This window comes from Epinephelus lanceolatus, chromosome 11 (genome assembly GCF_041903045.1).
Source record: "Epinephelus lanceolatus isolate andai-2023 chromosome 11, ASM4190304v1, whole genome shotgun sequence".
Taxonomy (NCBI): domain Eukaryota; kingdom Metazoa; phylum Chordata; class Actinopteri; order Perciformes; family Serranidae; genus Epinephelus; species Epinephelus lanceolatus.
The window spans coordinates 1875001-1900000 of record NC_135744.1 but is presented as its reverse complement, the minus strand read 5'-3'; the positions used below and the strand labels follow the sequence as shown (position 1 = coordinate 1900000).

General features: G+C 44.1%; 1 protein-coding gene across 2 annotated transcripts in view; it reads left to right on the top strand.

Moving 5' to 3' along the window:
• The window catches only part of acat1 (acetyl-CoA acetyltransferase 1), a 56259-nt gene that overhangs the window by 22036 nt on the left and 9223 nt on the right, over positions 1–25000 (top strand). For both annotated transcript variants that reach the window (XM_078172117.1, XM_078172116.1), the window contains 3 exons: positions 23110–23260; positions 23342–23437; positions 24287–24400. In XM_078172117.1, coding sequence (XP_078028243.1) covers positions 23110–23260; positions 23342–23437; positions 24287–24400 — 361 coding nt within the window. The remainder of the gene's footprint in view (positions 1–23109; positions 23261–23341; positions 23438–24286; positions 24401–25000) is intronic.

Sequence of the window (25000 nt, the reverse complement as noted above, 5' to 3'; positions counted from 1 at the left end):
GCTGCGTCTGGTCGTGCTTCCTGATAACGTTTGTACATCATACAACGTCTTCTCCGGCGATGCGTTTACTGACTACCGTAATAACAGGTGTTTAAGTCTGCGCGCATTTTTCCCCCATTCAGTGTCAAAATCGGGGACATTTTCAGGGACAGCTTTTAGCAGGGACAGGTCACCCAAATCAGGGGCTGTCCCCGGAAATCGGGGGTTGTCTGGTCACTGTATTTTAAACCTGTCATAATCATAGCCTTGTGACCTGTTTAAAGTTTAAATTAAGTAATAGCTGAAAGTATGCAGAAGTGGTAGAAATTCAAAGTGAAGTAGATTTAGGAGGAGTCTCTCCATTGGGTTACATTGTAAAAAAAAAAAAAAAAAAAAAGTTGGAAAAGCTTAATTTTATAAAAATTATAAATGATAGAACAAGAAAAGTCATGGCATAAACATACCTAAGGAGCTGATCATTTTGATATTTGAATGGTTTCTGTAGTTGAAAGTATGCAGAAGTTGACAGTAACTGAAAAATATATATGGAAGAAGAAAAATAATAAAGACAATAATGGTGTGAATACTGAATTAGCATTCACAAAATAAAGGCTTGGATCACAATAGCAGGGCTGTACCGAACTCAGAATTTTGTCAGTTGAACCGGATTCAGCCATTTAACGCAAATATTCAACAATTATTTTTTTCCATTAGAAGTTTAAAGTATTAAAACTGCAGCAATCGTGTGACAGTGGCAATCATGTAATATATTAAACAAGCTAACTGCACTAATGACGGTTCGGAAATGTGCAACAACATTTTTTGCCAACACTAGATATCAAACAAAGACCATACATGAGCTGTAAATTCACCACTTCCCAGCAGAAAAGACAGTGTTTAATGAAAATGTTTTGGTCCCCAGAAATACACTGCATAGCACTCTGACTAGCAAATAAAATTAAAGAACTGCTCAACTTGAAGCAATCTTAGTCAGTGTAGGGGTCTTCGACCGACGATTCAAATCTCCGACTTTCAAAGGGGGCAGCCCTGTGCAATACTGTGAATGCTGAGTCAGTGCTAACACTATCATGATCCAAACCTTTATTATGTTAATATAATACATAATAATAATAATAACAAACTTGCACAAACTCAGTATGGTTCTGCCTGAAACCTAATAATGTCCTATATAGGGCTTGATTTGATTGGTTATGTTTTAGTTACAATACCAATTTTTACTATAAAGAGATTCTTAGAAAACGAATACTGTAAGTTTTACATGGAAGTATTTTTCAAAAAGAATAAATTCAGAAAAGGATTAAAATGGAATATTTTATAACAAAATGTTTTTAGAGCAGCAACAATAATACTAAAACAGCAAAGTCACAATATAAAGTAAATATTTCACTGGAAACAAATCTAAAATGTAAATAAAATAAATCATATTCCTGACATCACAATACTGATTAAAGTTGAGAAAGATTAAAGAGTACAGACATCAGTCAGTATCAGTCCTCCTGTCCTCTCTGCTACTCCCTCTGCTGCTTAGGAGATTGACTGCCTGCAGGTAACATTTGCACAGGTAATTTTAAAGATATGTGTCAAACTAAGCTAGAACATTAGACATAAACAGGTATTGTTCTTTCAGTTTATTAGAAACAGTTTGCTATCAGCTGGATCTTCTTTCTTTCTTTCTTTCTTTCTTTCTTTCTTTCTTTCTTTCTCTGCGCTGTGGTTGGTGTTAAAGTGAGAACTAATATAGCAGCAAACAACTATTTGCCATGTAAAGATAAAATACAAAATCCAGTAGGCTGAGAGATACTTAAACACTATCGTCTTCTGCCCTGCACAAGTCTGCCACTGCTACAGCTGCTGCTCCTGTCTGTATTCAAGTCACCATCCCTGAGGACTCCTGGATGTAGCTCAGGGTTAAACCTAAAGCCCTGTCCAGCTCTGTTCCATCACATCAACATCATCAGCCCTGAACTGTAGTCAGTGGCTATAAAAAGAGGGGGGGACTCTCCTTTCCCTCATTGCATACTCTGGCAAACGGACAAAAAAAGTTGACGGATCAATATGACATCCTTGATTCACATGAAATTCCTCCATTAGTTAGGAACCCAGAGCCCCTTCCAACTCCCATGACAAAACCTCAGTCCTGGTCTCCAGTGAATTTCACCACATGTCCACTGCTTCTCAATGGGAATCATCATCTTCATCTCACCACCGCAATTTAAGATCAGTAATCAGGCCGGTAACCCTTAGAGCTGCTATTCGCCCCCACAGCCTTATGGGCAGAGGTCTAGCAATCTATGTAATAAATAACATCAAAGAATCCCAGTCTGTTAGTATGTCTGTGCCAAAACAATATGAACTATTGATTTTGAACAAAGAATTAAGTCAGAATGCTCTTTTTAAGGTTGTTGGTATTTATCGTCCCCCTTCCGCCTGGCAGATGCTGCCTTATTTGAGAATTTAACTACTTTCATGACTTTAGAAGTGACTAGAAGAAGAGGAAAAAGAAAGGGAAGACCTGAACTTAAATTGGATGTCCACAGAATCAGATAGTCTAAAGTCCATCTATGCTGATCTTGGACTTTCTCAGTTAATCTCTAATCCTACTCGTCCCAATTTCAAGGACCCTTCCCAATCTATCTTACTCATCAATCAATCAATCAGTTTTATTTATAAAGCCCAATATCACAAATCACAATTTGCCTCACAGGGCTTTACAGCATACAACATCCCTCTGTCCTTTGGACCCTCACAGCGAATAAGGAAAAACTCCCCAAAAACCCCTTTAACGGGGGAAAAAGATGGTAGAAACTAGTGCTGCATGATTAATCTAATCGCAGTCACAATCGCGATGTCAGGCTGTGTGATTACATAACCGCATAAAAGGCTGCGATTTGCGATTTAATGTAGGCTAAATAAATGTTAACATGTGTACCTGTGAATGTGACTGCCTCTCCTGTAGTGTGTGGAGTTTGTTGACATCACGCCCACAAGCTATCCTGGTGTGTGCAGCCGGCGTGCAGCAGTGACCAACACAGACACTGAAGAAGAGCATGAGCTCGACCATGAACAGCCTGAGTTGGTGCCGAAAAAAACGTCTGTTACATGGCGATACTTTGGATTCAGGTATGGCGATGTTGAACAGAAAGACGTGCTGTTCAAGTGTAAAAGTTAAAGTCGCCACGTCCCACGGCAACACAGCCAATCTATATCAACACTTGAGACAGCACAGCACAGGGAAAAGTAGGAAGAGTGCACACGAAAGAAAGCCGAGCTGTGTAACGTTAAAGACAATGAGACAACTGAAAGCCGCCAGAGCCTCATAAAACAACATCCAAGCACAGTTAAGCAAACATTTGTAAGTGTCACATGGAAATCATGGACTCCATAACAAATGAAAAATTGAGCAATTTTGCTCAGGTAAGCCCACTTGACATGCTGCTGTTTTGTGCTATGGCGCTGGAATTTGTCATTTACGTGACAACACCTGAACGCAACATATGCTCGCTCCGCTGTGTGTACAGTTCCGTGCTGCGCTGCTGTGTGAGCAGCGTGTTTGACTGTGCTCAGTCTGTTGATGGTCATTTACACACTGTATGTCCATAACAATAACCATGTCAGGTCAGTGCCCCCCTAATATAATGTAGAGGAAACACTGAATCAAGCAAAAAGACTCATGATACCATTTATTTATTACATTTTATTGTAATTATATTGTAATCGCAAATCGCGATATTGTCCACCATAATCACAATCGCACATTTTTACCAAATCGTGCAGCACTAGTAGAAACCTCAGGAAGAGCAAGGAGGGATCCCTCTTCCAGGACGGACAGACGTGCAATAGATGTCGTACAGAACAGATCAACATAATAAATTAACAGTAATTAGTATGACAGAATAAGACAGAAAGAGAGACAGAGAGAGATGCAGGACAGGCAGTAATGACAGTAGCTTACAACAATATTAATGAAAGTAATATTATAATAATAATTATGGCTATTGTGGTACAATACATTGAAAGTATATATTAATATATGATAGTATACATATATGCCAATAATCATATGTGTATAATAACAGTAGAAGTATGACTAATGATAACAGCAGCAGCAGGAGGCATCAGGCAGGACCACGGCAGCAGCACAACCACACACGTCACACTATCCAGGCACCGCTGCGATATAAGTTAACCCTATGGGCCCCAGGCCTTTTTGGGGTATTTTTACTGCCTTTACTTTTAAGCTCATATCACAGTCATTATAAAGGCTACATACACATGCTATATCTTGTTTTTTTTTAGGACAATGTGGGCTAACCAGATTTGCCATCATTTCATGTCCTCCTATGTGCCTGTATTTTATATTATTTTTTATATCAATGAAAAAAAAACATCCATGTTACTTAATTCTTACATTTTTACATGTATCTCACAATAGCAAGTTGGAAAATGATATATTCTGCCATATATGAAGTAGGGTTGGGTACCGAAACTCTACCGATTCACGTCGGTACTACCGAGTACCGATTCACTTGAAATGAAACAGTGCCAAATTTCGGTACCTGAGGTGGAGGCGGAGCAAGAGCGCATGACTCACACCTCAGACTCAGCAACAATGGCGACGAAAACAATGTGCACACAAAAGTTAACGTGCAGCACTGTTCCTAAATGTTCTCAATAAAATGTTGAAACTGAGAAGTTTAGACTATGGGCCTGAACGACGCATAGTGCGTCCAAATTCACACCCGTTCTTCTCTGTGGATTTTCTCCGCGACTGTCATAGCGAGAAGCCACGCATATCAGCGGAAACAGCAGAATTGTAGCTTTCCGACAAGGCCAAGCACTTGTCAGTAATCCAATGTTTTCACAACGAAAAATTACAATAAACTGATGTATAACAGAGCTTTCATACAGCTTTGCACACACATTACTCTTGGATGGATTACTCGCGAACGCAGGCTCACACAGAAATGCCACGCACATCACATGAAAGCGCAGGACCACAGACATCATTGTGCTGTCATCCTGTCACGCTATAAATACAGATCAATTGTCTACAAAATAAAAACCTGACGAATTTCTTTACAATCCATTATACAGATCTTGTTATCAGTCACTTCATATAGTGAGGAATATCATATCTTACCACGTCTTAGGCTTGCGTGTGTTTCTCCCTGTCTATCCACATTTGTAGTCCAGCTTTCAAGATGCAAATATCTCCATATTGTCCAGTTGACACTCCATCAAACTTTGTATGACAAGACCAGCCATTTCACCTTTGCATACCCAGACAACTGCAGCCTAATGTATGCTGACAGGGCCGTAGTCACCATATACATTGAGGGGGACACGTGCCCTCCCACCAATGCCCAAAATGTCTCCCCAATATATAACTGAAACTGAAAAACAAATATTATCTTGGAGGACATCATTGCACTTGGTTGACTATTTTTCTATGATCTTAGATGTAAATATTGCATGTTTCTTTCAGATAAAACGCATTTTTGACTTGTGAATGAGTCGATGGAATTTCTTGCAATAATAAAAATACTGGCAAATCATTCTGCCATATATGAAGAGGGGAGACTCTCTGGAATCTGGCAATATAAATACCATGATGGTGGGACATTCTGTCACTTCACAGCTGTCCAAAACATGTGGTTTGTGTCAGACAGACATGATTGCCAGTATTTTTTTTATTATTGCAAGAAATTCCATTGACTCATTCACAAGTCAAAAATGTGTTTTATCTGAAACAAACATGCAATATTTACATCTAAGATCATAGAAAAATAGTCAACCAAGTGCAATGATGTCCTCCAAGATAATATTTGCCACTTTGTTTGCAGTAAACAAAGTTTGTTGTTGTTTTTCAGTTTCAGTTATATATTGGGGGGACAGTTTGTGTATTGGAAATGGGGGGGGGGCATGTCCCCCTCAATGTATATGGTGACTACGGCCCTGTCATGCATGCATAATTATGCTATGTCTGGGTGCGCAAAGGTGAAATGTCAATTGTACTAAACTGGACAATATGGAGATATTTGCATCTTGAAAGCCGGACTACAAATGTGGATAGACAGGGAGAAACACACGCAAGCCTAAGACGTGGTAAAATATGATATTCCTCACTATATGAAGTGACTGATAACAAGATCTATATAATGGATTGTAAAGAAATTCGTCAGGTTTTTATTTGTAGACAATTAATCTGGATTTAAAGCATGATGGGATGGCAGCACAATGATGTGTGTGGTATCCCTGGAAAGCTCTGCTCCTGCGTTTTCATGTGATATGCGTGGCATTTCTGTGCGAGCCTGCATTCGCGAGTAATCCATCCAAGAGTAATGTGTGTGCAAAGCTGTATGAAAGCTCTGTTATACATAATTTTAGTGTAACTTTATCATTGTTTTTCACTGTGAAAACATTGGACTACCAACAAGTGGCCTTGTCAGAAAGCTACAATTCCGCTGTTTCACGTGATATGCGTGGCTTCTCGGTATGATGCACGGTCGCGGAGAAAATCAATAGAGAAGAACAGGTGTAAATTTGGATGCACTGTGCGTCGTTCAGGCCCATAGGGTTAACCTGCGAGACAGTGGAGCACAAAGGCTCCGGAGAAGAAGCCGAGTTATGCCCTCTATACACTGTGCGATTTTAACAATCTTATAAGACTATTGCATGACACACTGTGAGACGTGGATCTAATAAACTTACAACGGTACAACGTGTAGATTGTACGATGGCCTTTTACTACTGAATCCCAGGTTATGACGTACGTCAATATGCAACGTCATCAGGGGCGTCGGTGGCTTAGTGGTAGAGCAGGTGCCCCATGTACAAGGCTGTTGCCGCAGCGGCCCGGGTTCGACTCCAGCCTGTGGCCCTTTGCTGCATGTCCTTCCCTCTCTCTCTCCTCCCTTCACGCTTAAGCTGTCCTATCAATTAAAGGCTAAAACGGCCAAAAAATATCTTAAAAAAAAAAAAAAAAAAAAAAAAATGCAACGTCATCAGCGTGCACCGCATCAGCGTACATCATCTATCTGTGCCACCATAGGTAGCTTGCTCACCTGTTGCAGTTCCTCTGCAATTTCCTTCCATGCAGTGTCTTTTTTCTCGTGGTCATGATAGCAGCTGGAGGAAACATCAAATAAACAAGGCTTCTACTGCCACAGCTCCATCAAACTTTCCTCTTTCTGGGAGTTCCACTTCTTTTTGTTCGTTTTACCTCCATGGCAAGCGATCATTTGTTTGGGTTTAGCGCCGGTGTTGTGTTGACTATTGTGTCATTTCATGTTGCATTTCTATTGGTTGATTAGTAGACGTAGGCCATAGGGTTGTCAGAAGTATCGATACTCTGAAAAGTGTCGATACTCAAATGCTGTATCCGGATACAATACTAATTTACAAAAGTATCGATACTAACAGTGCACGCCACCTCAGCGCCTGTCGGGTGCGCGCGACGGGTCCGACGGACACACGCTGTGCAGGCAGCGTCTGGCAGGCACAGAGCCCTCGCTGCAACCCGGCTTGTTGTCGTCGCTGTGCATGCATGTACACATTTCTGTTGCTGTAATATGGCCAGCGCGGTTGCAGGAGGATCAGAGCAGCCAGTTTTGGTCAAAAATGACAAAGTAAAAAGCGCTCTTTGGAAATATTTAGTGAAGTAAACACAGCATGCTCCAGACGGCAGGTACAGCCCCTCCCCTCACTAGCAGCTGAGCAGCTGGTGTCGCCAGCATCAAACTACAATATAACTTCTAACGTTAATGTGGGAGCTAAGCAGAAAACTTTATCAGTCATGCCTGTCTGTAACATTAATAGACAATGTTAGTTTAACAGGACAACACAATTATGTGTGTCTGAAAAGTTATGTTAACTGTAAAGTCACAGATTGAAGCTGAAAAAACGTTTGGTTTCTCCCATAACTCCTGGTTCTCTGATGGATGGATGGATGGATGGATGGATGGATGGATGGATGGATGGATGGATGGATGGATGGATGGATAGATAGATAGATAGATAGATAGATAGATAGATAGATAGATAGATAGATAGATAGATAGATAGATAGATAGATAGATAGATAGATAGATAGATAGACAGACAGACAGACAGACAGACTTTATTTAATCCCCAGGGGGAAATTTAAAATGTCCTCAGCAGCAGGGGCAATAATGACAAAAAAGACACAAATCACAAGAACACATGACACATACTGACACAAGAAAAATCCTAAAAGTACATAAGATCACAAGGTGTGAATAAAAGGATTTTTTGTGCGCTACGAGCGTAACCAGATGTGGCCAGGTGCGTTCAGGGGTGGACCATTTTGTCCCCCCCATGGGCGACGCCTCTATCAGATGCAAGAGCTCGCCATTCTTGACCTGTGTATCAGTTTTCATTAGGAGATGAGGTCACTGAAGACATCAAAAAGCCAAACGTATTTGGTGGCGATAGCGGCCACGCCCCTTGACATAGAGATAAGCTTTTAATACCTTTTGATCAGCATGGTCTCTGGATGATCTGTAAAAAATCTGAAGTCGATTGGATGAAATCCCTAGGACTAGTTTGTTAAAATACAACATGTAGAAATCACGCCAAAATGTCAAGTCAAAATCAAAATGGCTGACTTCCTGTTTGGAGTAGATCATTGGTGCCAGAGACTTTTATGTGCGTCTGGACAACATACACATGTGTACCAATTTTCATGTTCCAACTCCAAAGAAACCCCTATGGGGAGGGGTTTTTGAAAATTTCAAGGGGGCGCTGTAGAGGCATTTTGTGCCCCCCATGGGCAATGCCCCTATCAGATGCAAGAGCTCGCCATTCTTGACCTGTGTATCAATTTTCATGAGGAGATGAGGTCACTGAAGCCATCATACTCTCTCTCTCTCTCTCTCGCTCTCGTATTCTATTACTGCATCTTGCTAACTCGGCCATTCTGGATGTCACTAACTCGGCTTCTTCTCCGGAGCCTTTGTGCTCCACTGTCTCTCAGATTAACTCATATCGCAGCGGTGCCTGGACAGCGTGACGTGTGGTTGTGCTGCTGCCGAGGTCCTGCCAGATGCCTCCTGCTGCTGCTGCCATCATTAGTCATTAGTCATACTTCTACTGTTATTATACACATATGACTATTGTCACACATGTATACTGCCACATATTAATACATACTTTCAACATATTGTACCACAGTAGCCAGAACTATAACTATAATATTTTTACTTTCAATAATGTTGTTGTAAGCTACTGTCATTACCTGCATCTCTCTCTCTCTCTCTCTCTCTCTCTCTCTCTCTCTCTCTGTCTCATTGTGTCATGCGCATTACTGTTAATTTATTATGCTGATCTGTTCTGTACGACATCTTTTGCATGTCTGTCCGTCCTGGAAGAGGGATCCCTCCTCAGTTGCTCTTCCTGAGGTTTCTACCGTTTTTTTCCCTGTTAAAGGGGTTTTTTGGGGAGTTTTTCCTTATCCGCTGCGAGGGTCATAAGGACAGAGGGATGTCGTATGCTGTAAAGCCCTGTGAGGCAAATTGTGATTTGTGATATTGGGCTTTATAAATAAAATTGAATTGAAATTGAATCAAAAAGCCAAACGTATTTAGTGGCGAGGGATCGATAGTCACCACGCCGCCACATGGACACCATTAGATGTAGCTTCACAGCACTCATAAGGTAGCTTTACCAACTTCTTCTGCATGCATTAGAAGTGGAATAAAGTTGATGGGGTCAAGTTTGTGGCATCAGTACATGTTAAAGTAAAAACTAGTCACTTCCTGTTTACACCGAGGGGCACTATGAGTAAGGTGGGATATTAACATATTGGGGAATTCAGGGCGGAGCCATCATCATGTCCAGCAGTTTAAAGCTGCTGAGATCAAGTATGTTGGCGGGAGAGCCATTCGAAATTCGATGGCAAGAAAACGAAAAGTTGCCAAAATTTGTCACGCCCTAGCGGCCACGCCCCTTGACTTAGAGAAAAGCTTTTAATAACTTTTGATCAGCATGTTGTCAGGATGATCTGTACCAACTTTGAAGTCGTAAAAAATTTGAAGTTGATTGGATGAAATCCCTAGGACTAGTTCGTTAAAATACAACATGTGGAAATCACGCCAAAATGACAAGTTAAAATCAAAATGGCCGACTTCCTGTTTGGAGTAGACCATTGGTGTCGGAGACTTTTTTGTGCGTCTGGGCAACATACACATATCTACCAATTTTCATCTTCCTCCTCCAAAAAAACCCGTATGGGGAGGGTTTTTTGAAAATTTCAAGGGGGTGCTATAGACCCATTTTGTCCCCCCCATGGGCGGCACCCCTGTCGAATACAAGAGCTCGCCATTCTTGACCTGTGTATCAATTTTCATGAGGAGATGAGGTCGTTGAAGCCATCAAAATGCCAAAAGTATTTAGTGACGAGGGATTGATAGTCGCCACGCCGCCACATGGACACCATTAGACGTAGCTTCACAGCGTTCATAAGGTAGCTTCACCAACTTGTTCTGCATGCATTAGAAGTGGAATGAAGTTGATGCGGTCAAGTTTGTGTCATCAGTACATGTTAAAGACAGGTCACTTCCTGTTACCACCGGGCGGCGCGATGAGTAAGGTGGGATATTAACATATCGGGGAGGAGCCATCATCGTGTCCAGCAAGTTTGAAGCTGCTGAGATCAAGTATGTGGGCAGGAGAGCCGTTCGAATTTTGATGGCAAGAAAACGAAAAGTCGCCAAAATTTGTCACGCTCTAGCAGCCACGCCCCTTGACATGGAGAAAAGCTTTTAATAACTTTTGATCAGCATGTTCTCAGGATGATATATACCAACTTTAAAGTCGATCAGACGAAATCCCTAGGAGGAGGAGTTCAAATTTAAGTTGTGGAAATTGCGGTAACGAAAAAATTCAAAACAAAATGGCCGACTTCCTGTTGGGATTTTACCATGACGTTAAGAGACTTTTTTGTGTGTCTGGGTATGATACGTGTGTATCAAATTTCATTTGCCTACGACAAACTAACCCCAACGGGGAGGGTTTTTTTGAAAATTTGTAGGGGGCGCTATTTCGGCATTTCGCGTCGACCATGTGGAACTGCCCAAAAATATCGAATTTCAGATGTGGCCGGACGACTGTGGAAAATAAGAAGCATTTTGAAATTCGGGTAAGGGGCGAAATTGGGATACAAAGTCGGGTAAAGAATAATAATAATAATAATAATAATAATAATAAACAGCGCGATTTCAATAGGGTCCTCCGTGGACGACTTTCGTCGCTGGGGCCCTAATAATAATAGTAATAATAATAATAATAATAATAATAATTAATAATAAGCAGTGGATAAAAAGTGAGCAATGGATTAAAGTGAGCATATTTAGTGCAAAGTGGAAAATTGTATGTGCAAATAGACAACAAGGGGGACAGTTGTGCTTATTATGGTGTCCCTAAAGTGTCCATGGTGCAGTTTATTGTGAGCAGTGCTGGTTATGTAGCCTGACAGCAGCAGGCAGGAAGAACCTACGATAGCGTTCCTTCACACACTTTGGGTGAATCACACTATAGCTGAAGGAGCTCTCCAGAGCTTTTATCTCCTCCTGCAGGGGATGGGAATCGTTAGACCTCAGAGATGACAGTTTGGCTGTCATCCTCCTTTCTCCTACCACCTGCACAGAGTCCAGAGAGCATCCCAGGACAGAGCTGGCCTTCTTGATCAGCTTGTCCACTCTCTTCATATCTGCAACCGAGACACTGCTGCCCCAGCAGACCACTCTGGAGAAGATGGCTGATGCCACCACAGTGTCAAAGAAGGTCTTCAGGAGTGCCCCCTGCACTCCAAAAGACCTGAGCTGCCTGAGCAGGTAGAGTCTGCTTTGGCCTTTCTTGTATAGTGCTGTTGTGTGATCAGTCCAGTCCAGTTCATTGTTGAGATGAACACCCAGGTATTTATAAGATGTCACCATCTCAATGTCCTTTCCCTGGATGTTCACCGGTGTTGGGGGGGAGGAGTCTGCACCTGCGGAAATCCACCGCTGTTACGCACCCGTCTAAGGGTCGGGACGTGTAACATAAAAATGAGCTGACAACAAGGTAATGCACGAAAAAAGGTGAGTTTATTCACCACCACACAGATAGAAGTACAATTTACAAATAAGGAAGCTTGTCTTCAGGGTGAACCCAGGCCAAAACAACAAATACAACAAACTATCTTTCCCAAAATAACTAACTAAACCCTATGTGAAAGAAAAAATAACAGAAATGCAATCACTAAACCTAACTCCCTAAACTAAACAAAAACAGGAGAAAACAGTTCAAAATAAATGGCAGCTCACCCCTACTGCTTTGTGCTATATACAATTATGTACAAGTGACAACTAAGTGCTATTAACGCTGCAACGGTTATCGGCTACAGACAAAAAGCTCACCGCTCGTAGCGGCAGGATGCAGGATACAAACAACAATTCAACAGATCAGCTAAGGCTCACCGCTCTTCAGTCAGAAAACACAAAAGATACAATTTACGAAGGCACAGGCAGGTTTGGCGTCAGGATGAGGAGGCACGCTGCTGTCAAATGACCCTCAGATTTTGACAGAGATTGACGGTGTTTAAAAAGGCCAAGCCCCCGCAACAGCCAATCAGCAGCAGCCACGACCAGCCAGAAGCCACCACTCAGAGAAGGAGACGGAGGCGGCACCTGGCACAGATCCTCAGAAAAAGAAGAGGTCTTACTCTCACATAAAAATACAATATACATACAATAAATGTTACAGAAATATAAATGTTACACAATATGGCCGCAGCCGTAACACCCCCCATCCTAAAGAAAACATTTAACCTCCTCCCAGAAAAAAATGTTCACATCAGGGCTGGGCAGATGTGCCTGATCTCCAGGTTGAAGTCCTGTACCAGCAATGACCAGCGCATCAGCCTTTGGTTGGAGTTCTGCATTTGCCTCAGAAACACAAGCGGGTTGTGGTCAGTGTATACGGTAACAGGGAGTGGGCTGGAACCAACAGACACCTCGAAGTGTTGGAGGGCCAGCAGCAGCGTAAGGGCCTCTTTCTTGATGGTGCTGTAATTCACCTGACAGGCATTGAATTTCTTTGAGAAATAGCAAATGGGGTGATCGATACCTTGATGGTCTTCCTGTATGAGCACAGTACCGACTCCGCTGGCACTCGTATCCACCTCCAGCTTGAACAGGCAGGAGAAGTTCGGGGCCACCAGAACAGGGGTGCTGCAGAGAAGGGCTTCACAGAACTCAAAAGCATGTTGACAAGCAGCTGACCAGACAAAGGGCTTCTTGATGCTGGTCAAACTGGTGAGAGGGGCAACCACATCAGAAAAGTTACGACAGAAACTGCGATAATATCCAGCCATCCCCAGGAGGCGGCAGAGCTCACGCCTAGTTTGGGGCGCTGGATACTCCAGGATGGACTGAATTTTGGCACCAACAGGGTGCACCTCACCTTGTCCCACCTGTTTTCCAAGGTAGGTGACTGTGGCTCTACCAAACTCATATTTGGCTAAATTCAAAGTAAGGGTGACCTCCTTTAACCTCTGAAAAATCTCCTCCAGTGTCTTGAGGTGTTCAGACCACGTGTCTGAATAGGCCACAACATCATCAAGATACACCTCACAATTACTCACATCAGCCAGGACGAGGTGCATCAGCCGCTGGAAGGTGGCAGGTGCATTGCGGAGTCAGAAGGGCATAGCGGTGTATTGGCAAAAACTATCGGGGGTGACAAAAGCAGAGATTTCTGAAGCACGGGGGGTTAGCAGGACTTGCCAATAACCTTTCAACAAATTTCAACAAAGTTTTGTGACAAAAGTTGCTCCACCATCTCTGTCCACACAGTCTTCCATTCTGGGCAGGGGATATGAGTCAGCTTTTGTTGCATTATTTACCTTTCGAAAGTCACTGCAAAAACGAGGTGTTTTGTCAGGTTTGGGCACGAGCAGGCAAGGGGAACTCCACGCACTGGAGCTGGGAACAGCCAGATCATTCTCCAATAGATATTCAACTTCTTTTTTCATAAGTGAGCGTTTTGTTGGATTAACCCTCTAAGCATGTTGCTTAATGGGTGGGTGACTGCCAACATCAATGTCATGTGAAAGGACAGTGGTGCGGGATGGATTGTCTGAAAACAATGTGGGAAAGATGTTAATCAGACGCACAATATCTGCTCGAGCCAGAGGATTTAAATGTTGCAACTGGGCTGGCAAATCTTTCAACACCTCAGAATTTTGCAGTCGTGCACAGGGAGATGTGTTTTCATGTAGGCCATCACTTTCAGGAGTGTACAGAGAGGGTGACACAGATGTGACAGCGGCTACAACAGAGGGCATGACAAAGGAGGCGGTCCCAGCAGCAGGCGTGGCCAAGGAGAAAGCAGTGGCATCACAACGAGAAAAGTATGCTTTTAACATATTCACATGGCTCTGGTTTTTCGCCGACGATCTGGAGTATTCAGGACATAATCAGTTTCACTCAACTTTTTCTCAACCACGTATGGGCCACAAAACTTGGCCTGGAGGGCAGAACTGGGGATTGGCAGAAGGGCCAGCACCTTATCGCCAACCTGGAAATCTCTTTTCACAGACTTTTTGTCAATGTTCTTTTTCATCTCCCCTGAAATGCAGTTAATGCACTGCATGCAACTTCACATGCCTCATGCAGCCTTTCTCTGAATTTGCTCACATAATCTAGCACATTAGAAGTGGGGCTAGGGGTTTCAGACAAATACTTCAGCAAACGAAGTGGGCCACGCACCGTGTGGCCGAACACCAGCTCTGCAGGGCTAAAACCAGTAGAATCCTGCACACTCTCTCGGGCAGCTAAAAGGAGAAACGGCAACCCCTCATCCCAATCCTTCCCAGTTTTAAGGCACTATTTCTTCATCATGGCTTTCAGCGTTTGATGAAAACGTTTGACTACTCCCTGGGATTGTGCATGATATGTGCTAGACTTTTTGTGCTTGAGGCTACCACTTGAGCAAACAGCTTGGACATGAAATTGGTTCCCTGATCAGAGTGAATGTATTTTGGCAACCCAAAAGTGTAGAAAAAGCTAGTGAGTGCTTTGATGACAGCCTTGGCTTTCAATGTGCACAGTAGGATGGCTTCTGGGTAGCGAGTGGCGGCACACATTAAAGTTAACAGATACTGATTGCCAGACTTTGTTTTTGGAAGTGGACCCACACAATCAATAATGAGATGCTCAAAAGGCTCTCCCAGCACAGGGGTGGGCTGTAGAGGAGCAGGAGGAATGATCTGATTGGGTTTTCCACTAAGCTGGCGCACATGACAGGAGCGGCAAAACTTTGTGACATCTCGCTTCAGGCCTCGCCAAAAGAAATAGCACAGAAAGCGATGGTATGGGTTTTTTTTTTTTTTATTCCTAAGTGGCCAGCAACATTGTCATGAGCAAGGCTAAGCACCTGAGAGCAGAAACACTGGGGTACAACTACCTGCTGAAACGAGTTCTACCCAAAATTACCAACAGCAGGAGGATGCCAATTGCGCATCAAAACGCCATTCACAATAGCGTACACACAAGGAATGTCAGAGGCTGGCGCAGCTGCAGCTGTCAAACATGTGGCCAAACTCGGGTCAGTGTGCTGTGCTTGAATGAACATGCTTGGGTCCACATCAAAAGTTAGCCCTGCCTCAGCGGGCAGCAGGTTATCTGGCACTGATACACTCTTTTCAGGTTTTGCTGCAAGTGAGTCTGCGCCCCCAGGCTTAATCATCCAGACACAGGAATGAATCAGACAGATCACACACATCATCAAATTAGATCAGTTTGACTTGTCACAACACAGGCAGGGAACACATAGGGCGGACTGTCAGCAGCAGGAGACACAGACAGGCCACAATCACACACAGGATCATCAACTATTTCGGGTGTCGGAAAAACTTTCTTTCCTGCCAAATCGTTGCCAAGGAGGAGGTGCACACCGCACACGGGCAAACAGGTGCGTGTGCAATTACTACGGGACCCGTGACAAGGGGCAGCTCAGGAACACAGCATGCAGTGGTGCTCACAACAGAACCATTTCCACCCCCCACGCCAATGCATCCAACTCACAGAAAGAACCACTGGAAAAAGGCAAAACACTGTGCAGCAACAGGGACTGATCGGCTCCTGTGTCACGCAGGATTGTGACAGGCACCTGAACTTTTTCATCTCCCGGGGGAGAGACTGTGCTCTTAGTGATGAACGGCTTATAACGCACAGACGCCTCATCAGTGTCAGCCGGATCAGGAGCAGGGACAGACTGGACAAAACCAACACTTTTTGGCTTCTTGGGGCTTTGGTTATGCTCTTTTTGCTGGAGAACAGGGCAAGCAGCAATCAAATGTTCCGCCTCATGACAATAGAAACACTCACGAGTGTTGGGAGAAACGGTGTTAGGATGTGGTGTGCTTTTGGACTGAGCTTTTGGAGTTTTAACAGCACCAGCACTGGGAACATGTTCACGGCGGCCAGAGGGAAAGACAGCACGGTGAGTCAGGACAAATTCATCAGCGAATACAGCAGCCTTTGACAGGGACTCCACCTTCTGTTCGTTCAGGTACACAACAATTTTTTCTGGGAGACATGATTTAAACTCCTCCAGCAGAAACAACTCGCGGAGCTGAGTCAAAGTTTCCACCTTGCTTGCCGCACACCACTTATCCATCAGAGCAGTCTTTTCACGGGCAAACTCAACGTAAGTTTGGTTGGCGGCTTTTTCACATGCTCTAAATTTTTGGCGATACGCCTCAGGAACCAATTCGTAAGCCCTCAAAACAGTGGCCTTCACAGTTTCATAGTCCAGATTCTCTTCAGTGGATAGGCTTGCGCACACCTCTTGTGCTTTATCAATCAATTTGCACTGCAGTAACATATTCCACACAGTTTTTGGCCACCTCAAAGTGGAAGCAATGCTCTCAAAGGCGTTAAAAGTAGGAATCGACTTCACTTTCCCTAAAGGGTGGTACCAGGGCAATATGTCTGCTGACGTCAAACTGATCAGAGGGCATGATGACTCGGGGATGCGCAGCCACCGGAGTGGAAGTAGCTGGATGTGGCGTTCTATCAAACTCCATGGCCCTTATGCGGAGATGCATAAGCTCAACCTCAAGGCTCTTAGTTTGGGGCTCCACCTCACACAGGCAGAGGGCCAGCTTAAGATCTGCCATATCAACACCAGCCTGGATAAGCGCCATCGGGTCTATGCTGAGGTGAACGGAAGCAGGAGCCTCCGCCCCTGCCTCCACCCCACCGCCGCGGTCTTTGGCTGCCGTGGCACTGGCAGACTCCTCTCCCACTACCACACCTAAACCCTCAGGAGCAACATCAACCTCTTCTGGCTTCGGCTTGGGAACAACACCCCTCTCCACCAACCGCTCTGACAAGCAAGACTTTATTTCAGCTTTGCGTCCATGCAAAGGAACAAACGTTAAATACTTTTGCTACCAACAACAAATCCTCCTTTGTGCACTGATCCAGTTTTTTGAGAGATGGACCCTGCATGAACACATCCATATGAAAAACCTGGGACATCCTACACCTCCACACAAAGAAAAAAACACCAACCAAGGTCTTACTCACACAAAAAAAACCACAAAACCACCAACCTGCCTGGCACACACCAGCGACCTGGAGAGACGAGCCGGACGAACCCCCAATTTATGTTACGCACCCGTCTAGGGGTCGGGAACATAAAAATGAGCCGACAACAAGGTAATGCACGAAAAAAGGTGAGTTTATTCACCACCACACAGAAGTACAATTTACAAATAAGGAAGCTTGTCTTCAGGGTGGCCAAAACAACAAATAAAACAAACTATCTTTCCCAAAATAACTAACTTACATGAAAGAAAAAGAAACAGGAATACAATCACTAAACCTAACTCCCTAAACTAAACAAAAACAGGAGAAAACAGTTCAAAATGAATGGCAGCTCACCCCTACTGCTTCGTGCTATATACAGTTATGTACAAGTGACGTGCCAGTGACAGCTAAGTGCTGTTAACGCTGCAACGGTTATCGGCTATAGACAAAAAGCTCACCACTGGTAGCGGCAGGATACAAACAACAATTCAACAGTTCAGCTAAGGCTCACCGCTCTCCAGTCAGAAAACACAAAAGATACAATTTACGAAGGCACAGGCAAGTTTGGCGTTGGGACGAGGAGGCACGCTGCTGTCAAACGACCCTTGGATTTTGACAGAGATTGCCAAGCTCCCGCAACAGCCAGTCAGCAGCAGCCATGACCAGCCAGAACCCACCACTCAGAGAAGCAGCTGGAGGCGGCACCTGGCACAGATCCTCAGAAAAAGAAGAGGTCTTACTCTCACATAAAAATACAATATACATACAATAAATGTTACAGAAATATAAATGTTACACAATACAGCCGCAGTTGTAACACCCACGTTGATCTGAAGGTGGTTTCTCAGGCACCAGTCCACAAAGACCTGGTTCAGTTCTCTGAGCTCCCTGTCGTCCCCATCTGTGATGAGGCCGACTATGGCAGAGTCCTCGGATAACTTCTGCAGATGACAGGTGGGGGTGTTGTATGAAAAGTCTGCAGTGTAGAGGGTGAAGAGAACGGTGTCAGCACCGTTCCCTGCGGGGCCCCCGTACTGCAGACAACCAAATTCGATACACAGTCCTGGGTCCTGACATACTGCGGCCAGTCCGTGAGGTAGTCCAGGATGTGAGGCGATTAGCCACCCTTGTGCTCCAGTTTTCCCTCAGAAGCACAGGCTGTATGGTGTTGAAAGCGCTGGAGAAGTCAAAGAACATGATTCTTTCAGAGCTTCCGGGCTTCTCCAGGTGAGAAAGAGCTCTATGCAAGAGGAAGATGATGGCGTCATCCACCCCAAGGTAAGGCTGGTATGCAAACTGCAGCGGGTCCATTGAAGGCCCTACTGCGGGGCGGAGACAAGACAGGACCAGCCGCTCCAGAGTCTTCATGAGGTGGGACGTTAATGGCATCGGTCTGAAGCTGCTGAAGTCCTTGGGGTGCGTAGTCTTGGGCACAGGTACCACACAGGATGTCTTCCACAGCTGTGGTACTTTGCCCAGCCTCAGGCTCAGGTTGAAAATGGTTTCAGCTATCCTGCACAGTTGGTTTGCGCAGAATATCAGGAGCCTTGAGCTGATGCCGTCTGGACCCGCAGCCTTCCTAGTCTTTATCCTCCTCAGCTGATCTCTCACCTGACAGGTAGTGACGGACAAACTGGAGCTGGGGGGGTGGAAGTGATGAAGTGTGGGGAGGAGTGAGGGGTGGTGAGATGTCCGGGGGAGTGGGGGTGGGGGGAGGATTTGCAGCAGTGTGCCAGGAGTGTAGGTGGGGGGGAGGTGAAGGTGAGGATGTGGGGGTTTGCGGCAGTGATGTCTGGGCCAGGGGAGGGGCAGACTGATCAAATCTATTGAAGAACAGATTCATCCACTTCTGGTCGCCTCTGGCCTGGGAGTCCGGTTGTTTGTGTCCTGAGATGGTTTTCAGACTTCTTCAGACTCCGCTGACATCACTCTGCTGCAGCTGTTCCTCCATCTTCTTTTTATATCCTTCCTTTCCCCGCCTGATGTTTCTCCGTAGCTCCTTCTGCATGGCCTTCAGCTCCTCCCTAGTTCCAGAGTTAAAAACTCTCTGCTTCTCCTTCAGGAGAGCTTTTATATCTGGAGTAATCCAGGGTTTGGTGTTGGAGAATCAGCGTACAGTCCTGGTGGGTATGGTGCGTTCCACACAGAAGTCAATATAATCCGTAATGCATGTCAGTCTGTCAGTGTCCTCCCCATGGGAATCGCTGAGTACCTCCCACACAGTGGTCTTGAAGCAGTCCCTCAGGGCCTCCTCGGCCTTTTCAGACCACTTCTTCACAGTGCGGGTGGTTGCTGGTTCCCTCTGCACCAGAGGTTGTAGACAGGCAGAAAATGAACCAGGTTGTGATCAGCTTTTCCCAGGGGGAGCAGGGGGAATGAGTGGTATGCCTCTTTGGTGTTGGCATAAAATAAATCCAGTGTTTTATTGTCTCTGGTGTGGCAGGAAACTGGGTGAAGGTGGGCAGGGTGGTGGAAGGAAAGGCGTGGTTGAAGTCCCCAGAAGATCAGAAGGAGGGCCTGAGGGTGCTGTGTTTGCAGCCTACTCATAACAGAGTGGAGAATGTCACAAGCAGGCTCAGCTTTAGCAGACGGGGGGTACATACACTGCTACCATTATGATATGAGAAAACTCTCTGGGTAGATATAGTCTCATGCCAACAGCCAGCAGCTCAACATCCCAGCAGCAATGCTGTTACTTGATAGTGATGTGCCCAGAGTTACACCATCTATCATTCACAAACACAGCCAGCCCTCCTCCTTTCCTCTTACCGCTGTCCGCTTTCCTGTCGTGCCTGATGAGCTGGAATCCGTCCAGCGCGGCAATCGTATCTGGTACTTCCACGTTCAGCCATGTCTCTGTAAAGACCAGCACACTGCTCTGCCAGTACTCCCTCTGATGGCGAGTCAGCGCCGACAGCTAGTGATAGCGGAATGAAGCCTCATGAAGCATTTTATTTATTTTCCTAACCCACTAGATGGTTGCTCTTGGTTTAAAGAGAGAGGCTAAAAGAATGGAAATCTGGTGTGTTTTAAACCTTTTGTTAAACAAAAAGTGCCATCTAGTGGGCTCAGAAAATAAAGAAAATGATTAGAGGCTTCATTCAGCCATCACTACCGACAGCTCGCCCATCTTGTTGGGGAGCGATCTTACATTCCCCGTAACTACAACCCCGTGGGTTTGTACCGTCTCCTCCGGTATCGGAGCTGCACTCCGGCGTGATATCCCCATCTTCTTCTCCGCAGCTCGCGGAGTGTAAACAATGGAACCACAGCTGGGCGCCGGGTCCCCGCACACGATCGTGTCCATAGAAAAATAGGAGAAAGACTGCTATGAAGAAAGCGATCTTGGTCCCCATACCAAAACAAAAGTGCTCATTACGTCCTCATTACATCTATGATAGACGTAGGCGTTGGCATGGTAACGTTAGATACACGGAAGAGGAGGGTGAATGTAACGTTACAAATGCAACCCCGGAGTTTTAAATCTCAGTCGGAGTCAGTGATGACTGATGGGTTTTAGAATAAGGTTACAGTGCTAACGTTAGATAGTAGCGTTAATGTTACTAGTAAGTGGAAACACACAAGGAAGATAACGTTAATGTTTCAGAGGCTACACTACAGTAGGCTAACGTTAGCCATTAGCAACTGGATGCTGTGTTGTCATATTTAACATTATGAACTGAACTGAACTTCTTGTCATTTTTATGCGCAGCACAAAAAAACAAACTGGCATTTCTTATACCCCAAGAGAAAAGAAACAAAACATTTAAAAACAATTTGTGCAACATATCAGAAAGAACATGTAGAGCAATATTCAGATGAAAAGGGTCGACATTTCAGTCAAAAACTCCACATCCTGAGAGCAGAACTGGGAGATCCTCTTCACATCACAGCACCATGAATTGTTTGTGTATACATCACGGAGCTTACCAGATGATGTTGCCTCCCTGTCTGCTCTATGTAGCGTTAGCCTCCTTAGCTCAGCACCAGCGTCTTATATATTACCATTCATCCATGTCTCAATGAACACAAGGACGCAACAGTCCCTCACTCCTCAGTGAGTGGATCTCCGTTGTCGGATGTAATCCATTTTGTGTCCAGCGAGCGGACGTTCGCCAGAAGTCTGCTGGGAACAGCTGGTTTGATGGGGTTAGCTGTTAGCATAGAGCTAACCCCTCTGCGCTTCCCCCGCTTCTGGGTCCTGTCACAGCGCTGCCGGCATCTTCCCTTTGGGACAGCTCCAGGCGAAACCATGGTCATCTCAGGTTACTAGTTTATATCCACAAGCGTCCCTGTCAAAAACTCCACATCCTGAGGGCAGAACTGGGAGATCCTCTTCACATCACAGCACCATGAATTGTTAGTGTATACACCACGGAGCTTGCCAGATGATGCAGCCTCGTCTTTCTGCTCTATGTAGTGTTAGCCTCCTTAGCTCAACACCAGCGTCTTATATGTTACCATTCATCCATGTCTCAGTGAACACAAGGACGCAACAGTCCCTCACTCCTCAGTGAGTGGATCTCCGTTGTCGGATGTAATCCATTTCGTGTCCAGCAAGCGGACGTTTGCCAGAAGGCTGCTGGGAACAGCTGGTTTGATGGGGTTAGCTGTTAGCATAGAGCTAACCCCTCCGCGCTTCCCCCGCTTCTGGGTCCTGTCACAGCGCTGCTGGCATCTTCCCTTTGGGACAGCTCCAGGCGAAACCATGGTCATCTCAGGTTACTAGTTTATATCCACAAGCGTCCCTGTTACTAGTTTATATCCACAAGCGTCCCTGTTTCTAGCATATTTGTTGTCTCACAGACTCAGGGTGGAGGGTGTGGGGGGGATGTTACGCGAGCGGTTACGTCTGTCGGAGGCCTCCACGTGGGGAAGACAGGACAGGAGAAAACTCCAACCAATCACTGCATTCGGTCCGAATGCAATGATTGGTCAGAGTTTTCTTAGAACCATATGAGAATGGTATAATTATGAGTTTTCATCTCTGGTGGAATTCACTTACATTTCAGTGTGCCATCAGCTTATTAATAGCATTTTAACCTAAACAAAGAAAAGCGTAAAATTTCCAGAAAGGTAAGTGTTGCTTTAAGGAAGCCAGTTTTATTTAATGTTAATGTTAACTGAATTAGATGATTGGGAAGAATTGTTTATAAGTCTGAAATTTCTTCACAATTTTTCAAAAACTAAAAAATAATGGGTTTGTCCTACTTATATTTTTGCATTTGCTTCTATATTATGACACGGGAAATTAGTGTACAAGGTGAGAGGTAAATTGATAATGTGTGTATGCTAACAATGCATTAGCACTAAGCTGCTACAGAAATGTGTGTGACACAAATGTGCTTTTGAGAAATCTGTAATTTCATGTTTAAAGAGCATTTGTTGAAAAAAAAAAAAAATACCTGTAAAATTCTTCTTGTCATTTTTCATCACTTACATTAAATTTGTGATTTTGTCAGTTTCATAAATGATCTATTTTCTGTTGCTTTTGCCTTACCGTCTTTTAAAGGGCAATTGTGCAGAAAACACGGCCAAGAACAGCAACATCACCAGAGAGGAGCAGGACACCTACGCAATTGGTTCATACAGCCGTAGCAAAGCAGCATATGAGTCTGGCGTGCTTGCAAAGGAGATTGTACCAGTTAGCATTCCCCAGAAAGGTACAGCAAGTTGGTCGGAAGCCAGTGGTGCTAGTTGTTTACTTTAAACAGTACTGGTTATCTGATGTCGTTGTTTTGTAGGCAAACCTGATGTGGTCGTGTCCGAGGATGAAGAGTGGAGGCGGGTTGACTTCAGCAAAGTTCCCAAACTGAAAGCAGTGTTCCAAAAAGAGAATGGTAATGATACAGTGCGATTACATTCATTTATTGATTATTTCATCACCTGAGAAGGGGAATAACACTGAACCAGACTTTGTCTAACAAAACAGATTTGTACTCTACGGAACAGTCATGCACATTAATGCTGTTTCCACCATATGCAAAAAAAAAAAAATAATAATAATAATCTGCTCCTTTCAAATACAATGCATATAAGGATGTGGTTATTTATAACTTATTTGCATTTTTATTTTTTCTGCTACTAGTTTACCTTCCACACTGTAACAACTCATTATACTATTATGCTTCCTAGTCAAGGTGCACTGTTCCAGTGATGTTGCTAGGCACATGACTTTCATCCCTGATGTTTTAAAACCTGAAATGGAAGGACGCAATAACCTCACTATTGATGGGTCCAAGGGATACTTAATATGATAAAACAGTGAAGTGATGACATTTTACATCCCAAAGGTGATTTGTCAGCTTCACTGTGTCATCATAATGTTCTGGTCAGATATTGAATTGGTGACACTAAGCTTGGGTGTCTACCTTGAAACTGTGGTAATTGTATAGATCTTCCGTGCTGATGGGGAAGATGTGTCAGAAAGTGACTCACTCAGATGACCAGCTGTGGATCCCAGGGTCTCACTATTTTGAAAACCTATCAACATCACTGCTGTTCTGCTGTTCATTAACTTAATGTTATTACATGACCATTTTCACACATATCCTTAACAATTTCAACCATAAGACCATCCTGTTGTAGGCTAAAGTAACTGGATAAGTTGCTAAAGTAATAATAGTAATCAGAATGCTTGGTAAAAGAATTGAATGTACATTTTGGTGTTATTGTCACTTACATTATAGGTACGGTGACAGCAGCCAATGCCAGCACACTGAACGATGGAGCAGCTGCTCTCGTTTTAATGACAGCAGAGGCCGCAAAGAGACTCAGCATCACTCCACTGGCCAGAATTGTCTGTAAGCTTTCCACAAACACACACACTAAGCTGTGTATACAAAGCTTAAAGTCTGGGTAAAGTAAAATCAGTGATTTCTTTCTGAACACATTCTACATGTTAGAAAATACTTGTGAAAACAAGTGCAAAGACTATAAATTGTGTAGAACTGTAAGTTAGACCAGACTGCTTTTTCATCTGTTTTGTGTCCAGAATTTTTTGGGTGGGCCTAAAAGCCTGCTCAATGACACACTGAAGGTATCCTTAACATAACCCCTTCCCACTACATAAGTACTTTGTTACCACGTGACATTATGCTATGTTCCATGAGCTTTCTGAGCTTTCTGAGCTCTCTGCGTTGAATGTCACAGTCATATATATATATATATATATATATATATATATATATATTACACACACACACAGCTGCGTGTTCTTCGACTCGGGTCATGTATGTTACTCTGCTACTGTGGCTTAGCTCCTCACAAGGGACTGTGACTTTCAGCAGCCCAATCTTAGTTTCAGCTCCCTCAGCAGACTCATCCCTTGCTTCTCAGCGCAGAGAATACTGCTTATTTTTTTCCACTATTTTGAAACCTAATTTTATGTACTTGGCAATGTT